Source organism: Cololabis saira, chromosome 19, assembly GCF_033807715.1.
Source record: "Cololabis saira isolate AMF1-May2022 chromosome 19, fColSai1.1, whole genome shotgun sequence".
Taxonomy (NCBI): Eukaryota; Metazoa; Chordata; class Actinopteri; order Beloniformes; family Belonidae; genus Cololabis; species Cololabis saira.
This window is the reverse complement of record NC_084605.1, coordinates 2,716,177-2,722,666: the sequence shown is the minus strand read 5'-3', so window position 1 is coordinate 2,722,666 and position 6,490 is coordinate 2,716,177. Positions and strand designations below refer to the sequence as shown.

General features: G+C 40.9%; 1 protein-coding gene across 1 annotated transcript; it reads right to left on the bottom strand.

The window, feature by feature from the left end:
• Positions 1 to 3,145: 3,145 nt before the first annotated feature.
• LOC133419420 (uncharacterized) lies at positions 3,146 to 5,394 on the bottom strand. The gene is made up of 2 exons (XM_061708594.1): positions 5,016 to 5,394; positions 3,146 to 3,987 (listed from the first exon to the last, which is right to left on the bottom strand). The coding sequence occupies exons 1-2, from the start codon at positions 5,094 to 5,096 to the stop codon at positions 3,184 to 3,186; spliced, it is 885 nt and encodes a 294-aa protein (XP_061564578.1). The 5' UTR covers positions 5,097 to 5,394; the 3' UTR covers positions 3,146 to 3,183.
• Between the last annotated feature and the right edge of the window lie 1,096 nt (positions 5,395 to 6,490).

Below are 6,490 nucleotides of genomic sequence, written 5' to 3'. Positions count from 1 at the left end.
GGAAGTCGGAACTGGGAATGACGTCACAGCCGAGTTATCAGCTTTCCAGTTACAAAGTCGGAAAACAAGTTTGTAGTTCGCATATGCCACATGAAAAATGTAAATTACACTATAGCAGCATATATATGCCGAACAATACTTGTATACGACTGATTTAGTGTGACCAAAACTATAATGAAGTGCCACGGATTTTTACAGAGCTCTCTTCTACTGTTTACAACCGGGGCAGCCATCTTGGAATGTGAACTCGGGGGTGGTGAAGACTCTCCCACTTTCCCAGTAGGAAATCCCACTTCGAGGGGCGTTCCAGTTGAAGATTCCGACTGGGAACTGGGAAATCCCCACTTCCGAGGACAAATGGAACGCGGCATTAGAGTGGACTAGAGGGAACTAAAGGGAAACCAGAGGGAGGGAGGGAGGGAGGAAGGAAGGAAGGAAGGAAGGAAGGAAGGAAGGAAGGAAGGAAGGAAGGAAGGAAGGAAGGAAGGAAGGAAGGAAGGAAGGAAAGAAGGAAAGAAAGAAAGAAATATTCCTGTGTGGTGCAAAAATTATTTGTACATGTTGTTAACAATGTTTTTTAATTTATTTAATGCAGCATTTTTGTTATTTCCCACAGAGGTAGATTTATTGTTGTTTGTTCTTACAAAGGGGATTTTTTTCACATTTATTTATTTATTTTCTATACAAAAAGAGAAAAATATTTTTTGTGTGGTACTAAACAGTGTTTCTAAATACACAGAACATTTTAAATAAAGATAATATTTGTGCAAATATTGTGACATTTAATTTCAAAACCAAAAATACTGAATTAAAATGAGACAAAAAAGGATAAATCAGGTGTGAATCATCCATAGCCCTATTGGTTGAAGTCACAGGTTGTTTGACCTTTTTTTTTTTACTTTTTTCTTCTTTTCTTTTCTTTATTTCTTCTTTTTTTCTTCCGTTTTCCTTTCCCTTTTAATCTCGACATTTCCACTTTTTTCTCCACAGATTGCAGTCATTAGGAAATTCCATTGATGTTTCCTAGTGATTGATTCACACTGGATTTTAAAAGGTACAGGACTGTCTCAGAAAATTAGAATATTGTGATAAAGTTCTTTATTTTCTGTAATGCAATTAAAAAAACTAAAATGTCATCCATTCTGGATTCATTACAAATCAACTGAAATATTGCAAGCCTTTTATTATTTTAATATTGCTGATCATGGCTTACAGTTTAAGATTAAGATTCCCAGAATATTCTAATTTTTTTAGATAGGATATTTGAGTTTTCTTAAGATGTTAAAAGAAGATCTTAAGATCCAGAATGTATGACATTTTTGTTTTACAGAAAATCACAATATTCAAATTTTCTGAGACGGTCCTGTAATTTCCAGTGGGAGTTTCACTTTAACTTCTTTAACTAGACCAAGGGTCGGAAACCCAACATGTTTAAAATCCACAATGGACCAAAAACACAAAAAACAAACATGTCTGGAGCTGCAAAAAATGAAAAGTCTTGTATCATCTTAGAATGAAGAAACACATGCTGCATGTTTCTATATTAGTTAGAACTGGGGGGAGATTTATTTTTTCATTATGCACTTCGAGAAAAAAGTCGAAATGTCGAGAAAAAAGTCGAAATGTTGAGAAAAAAGTCAAAATTTCGTAAAAAATGGCAAAATTTCGAAAAAAAAAAAGTTGAAATTTCGAGAAAAAAAGGCAAAATTTCAAGAAAAAAGTCAAAATGTCGAGAAAAAAGTCGAAATTTCGAGAAAAAAAAAGTCGAAATGTCGAGAAAAGTCGAAATGTCGAGAAAAAAAGTCTGAATTTCGAGAACAAAGTCGAAATGTCGGGATTAATAATGAAGTAAAATCTCGAGAAAAAAGTCGAAATGTTGAGAAAAAAGTCGAAATGTCGAGAAAAAAGTCGAAATGTCGAGAAAAAAGTCAAAATTTGGTGAAAAATGTCGAGAAAAAAGTCAAAATTTCGAGAAAAAAGTCGAAATGTTGAGAAAAAAGTTGAAATGTTGAGAAAAAAAGGCAAAATTTCAAGAAAAAAGTTGAAATATTGAGAAAAAAGTCGGAATGTGGAGAAAAAAGTCAAAATTTCGAGAGTCGTAATGTCGAGAAAGAGTCAAAATGTCGAGAAAAAAGTCAAAATTTTGAGAAAAAAGTCGAGAAAAAAGTCGAAATGTCGAGAAAAAAGTCAAAATTTAAGGAAAAAGTTGAAATGTCGAAATTAAAAAGGAAAGGAATAAGGGAGAAAAAAAGGAAAAAAAAAGGTCAAACGTTTTTGAGAAAGCTCCAGGAGCCACTAGGGCGGCGCTAAAGAGCGGCGGGTTGAGACCCCTGCACTAGAGCACGTGTGCCTGCCACCACACACTCCCTGCAGGGGAGAGGAAGTAGTGGCAAAGGGCCTCCCGTTGCTGCTCTGCTTCCACTGAGGGCTTCCCTGCCCGGCCCGTCCACACACACTCCAGTTCTCCCTCCGTTCTCCACGCTCCTTCCACCAGCCCGTGTTCTGCGTCTTCACCATCCACGTAACCCGGCGGTGCGTAGGCGTCACATCTCTGCTGGAGGAGGAAGTTGTGCAGACAAAGGCATGCAGAAACCACGCTGACAACCTTGTCTGGTTCCAGGCACACAGTTGTTCTCAACACTCTGAAGCGGTTGGCCAGGATTCCAAACGCGTTTTCCACAACGTGGCGCGCTCTGGAGAGACGGTAGTTGTAGATTTTCTGGTTGTTGTAGGGCAACAAAAAAGTCAAAATGTGGAGAAAAAAGTGAAAAGGTCGAGGTGTCAAGAAAAAAGTCAAAATTTCATGAAAAAAGTCGAAATGTTGAGAAAAAAGTTGAAATGTCGAGAAAAAAGTCGAAATGTCGAGAAAAAAGTCGAAATGTCGAGAAAAAAGTCGAAATGTTGAGAAAAAAGTCAAAATTTCGTGAAAAATGTCAAAATTTCGAGAAAAAAGTCAAAATTTCATGAAAAAAGTCGAAATGTCGAGAAAAAAGTCAAAATTTCGTGAAAAATGTCAAAATTTCAAGAAAAAAAAGGCAAAATTTTGTGAAAAATGTCAAAATTTCAAGAAAGAAAAGGCAAAATTTTGTGAAAAATGTCAAAATTTCAAGAAAAAAGTCGAAATTTCGAGAAAGAAGTCGCCACTAGGGCGGCGCTAAAGAGCCGCGGGTTGAGACCCCTGCACTAGAGCACGCCTGCCTGCCACCACACCCTCCCTGCAGGGGAGAGGAAGTAGTGGCAAAGGGCCTCCCGTTGCTGCTCTGCTTCCACTGAGGGCTTCCCTGCCCGGCCCGTCCACACACACTCCAGTTCTCCCTCCGTTCTCCACGCTCCTTCCACCAGCCCGTGTTCTGCGTCTTCACCATCCACGTAACCCGGCGGTGCGTAGGCGTCACATCTCTGCTGGAGGAGGAAGTTGTGCAGACAAAGGCATGCAGAAACCACGCTGACAACCTTGTCTGGTTCCAGGCACAGAGTTGTTCTCAACACTCTGAAGCGGTTGGCCAGGATTCCAAACGCGTTTTCCACGACGCGGCGCGCTCTGGAGAGACGGTAGTTGTAGATTTTCTGGTCGTGGTTGAGGTTTGTGAGAGGAAAGGGCTTCATGAGGTCGGGCCGGAGGGGAAAAGCCTCGTCACCGATGAGCGTGTACGGCATCACGACGTCTGTGCCGGGCAGAGGATCGTCGGGGGGAAAGTTCAGCGTTCCCGTGTCCAGAGACTCTGTCAGGTCAGGATGGAACACGCCGGGGTCAGACTCTCGTCCTGGTGTTCCTGCGCTAGCATACACAAATGTGTAATTGGCGTCCACGACGGCCGTCAGTACGATGGAAAACCTGGACCTGTGATTGTGGAACTTGCTTCCCCTCTTGGCCGGGGGCTGGAGGAAGATCCGTTTAGCGTCTACCGCCCCTAAGCAGTGAGGAAACTGCCACTTCCTCTCAAAGTCCCGGGCGATGGATTTCCACTCGGAATCAGTGGATGGCGTCTGTGGAACAAGAGCAGAATATCACAGAAATCAGTCTGATTCTTATTATATATATATATATATATATATATATATATATAATAAGAATCAGTGGAGGGCGACTGAGAAACAAGAGCAGAGAGGAACAGAAATCAGTCGGAATTCTGTTTTTTTCTTTCTTAACCTTCCTGTTGTCCTCCTGAGTCTAGGGAGGGAGGAAGGGAGGGAGGGAGGGAGGGAGGGAGGGAGGGAGGGAGGAAGGAAGGAAGGAAGGAAGGAAGGAAGGAAGGAAGGAAGGAAGGAAGGAAGGAAGGAAGGAAGGAAGGAAGGAAGGAAGGAAAAGACGGACCAGGGTCAGTTTGACTCAGGAGGAAAACGTCTCTTAAATTATTTGATTAAACTTTACACAAAGACTGAATAAATCAGTCAATCACTGACTCAGAGAATTGATTTTGTTAAAAAATTGTATTAACAGGATTTTTGAAAATGTGAAAACTAGTGATGCACCGAAATGAAAATTTGTGGCCGAAACCGAAAATAATAATAAACACTTGGTCGAATACCGAACATGGTTCTTCAGCAGTTTCTCATTTATTTTGCCAATTCTTTCACCATTGCATAAATCAAATAAATTTGATTTAGGCTTTTCAATGAAAAATATCTTTTACAAAATTACAAGGTAGAAAATATTTATTGAACATAAAAAAATGAAATTTTTTTAATTTCCCAGCATTATGTTGTTTTTGGTTGGCCAACAATTTATGTTTGTGGTGCAGCCGTTACGAGACGGAGCGGCCAGTCTATTTCCTTATTTTACAACACCGTTATTAACTGTTAGTTTTTTCCCACTTATTCCACCGAACACCCAAAGTGTTTTTTTTGCCATTTTCGACCGAACAATTTCGGTTACCGAACAATCGGTGCATCACTAGTGAAAATTGATCATTAGTTCAGTAACAGTAGTGTATATAAATTGATCATTAGTTCAGTAACAGTAGTATAATTGATCATTAGTTCAGTTACAGTAGTGTATTTACAGCCAACGTTACCTTCAGGTAATCTGCCTGCAGGACGGAGGTGAGGGCGGTGCAGGTTTCCATCACAATCCTGCTCAGGGTGGTGCTGCCCATCCCGTACCGGGAACTCAGGGAGTTGAACGATTCACCTGCAAAGTGCAGAAAGTGTTAAGGCCCAATCTCAATACTACCCCTACTTTTCTCCACTCGCCCTTCTTTTCTTCCCTAACCCCTAAAAAAGAAGGGGGAGATTTTAGGGCACTTGAGATCTAGGGCACTTGGCCCAGGTGCCTGTCCCATTTCTCCTACTCCCCCTCGTTTTCATCCCTAACCTGATCAGGAAGCTGAGAGCCAAAAGCTGTTTTAATTTCAGCTGTAGCGCTGTTAATATGGCACTTTATTAAGTTTTAATATTTTTTCAGGCGTAAAAGTAACCGTTAAGATCCCCAACCTGGGCTCAGTTTATTCAAATAACGCCTGTTAAGAAATTTGATGCGATGTTTTCGGAAATGAGAAGAGCCGCCGCCCCCGGGGAGCAGCAGCAGCTGTTACCATGGTAACAACAGGAGCTCACAGCCCGAAAACAGACGTGTCCGCCGGGTCAAGCTGCTCCGTCGTCCCGGGAGAGAAACCTGCAGCTCTGTTGAGAATCACGCCGGCTGAAATAAATCATGTAGGAAGATGTTGGTTTAATAGATGAAATCTAACAGTTGTAGCTACGCCTGTTAAGAAATTTGCTCCGAAAATTTCTGCCTGCCTCCAGAGCTGATTTATGGGTCCGCGTTAAATCGACACAGAACCTACGGCGTAGCTTACGTAGGTTGCCGTAGGTTACGTAGCCTATGCCGTAGGTTACGTAGCCTACGGCGTAACCTAACAGCCTTTACTCCGGCGTGATTCTTCGCGAACAACGGACAAAAAAGGGATTATGTACATTCACTGAGTGAATATTATGAAAGTAAAATATATATTTCTCGCTAGAAATGTAATCAAAACGCATTTTTATGCAGAAACTAACTCAAAATATTGATTTTATTCCCAAAAAAATAAGAAATGTCCGCCATGTTTTTTTTTTTATTCAGTCCGCAAATGACGACGAAAAGCATTCTGGGAAATTTTTATAACCCCTCGCTCGCCAAGTCAGCATCTGAAATCCCTCGATCCGTAGGGGCTATTCTCAGCCCCTAGCCCTCGTTATGCCCCCTCCCCCTAGGTGGAAAGAGGAATTGGGACACCACTACCTTCACGGGAACGCGCGAAGAAGAGAAGAGAAGAGAAGAGAAGAGAAGAAAGAAAGAAAGAAAGAAAGAAAGAAAGAAAGAAAGAAAGAAAGAAAGAAAGAAAGAAAGAAAGAAAGAAAGAAAGAAAGAAAGAAAGAAAGAAAGAAAGAAAGAAAGAAAGAAAGAAAGAAAGAAAGAAAGAACTTTATATAGTTTAATAAATAGTGTGAGAGAAGTGTGATTTATATTTATATATTTATAACACTCACCTGTCACCAGGAATCGTAG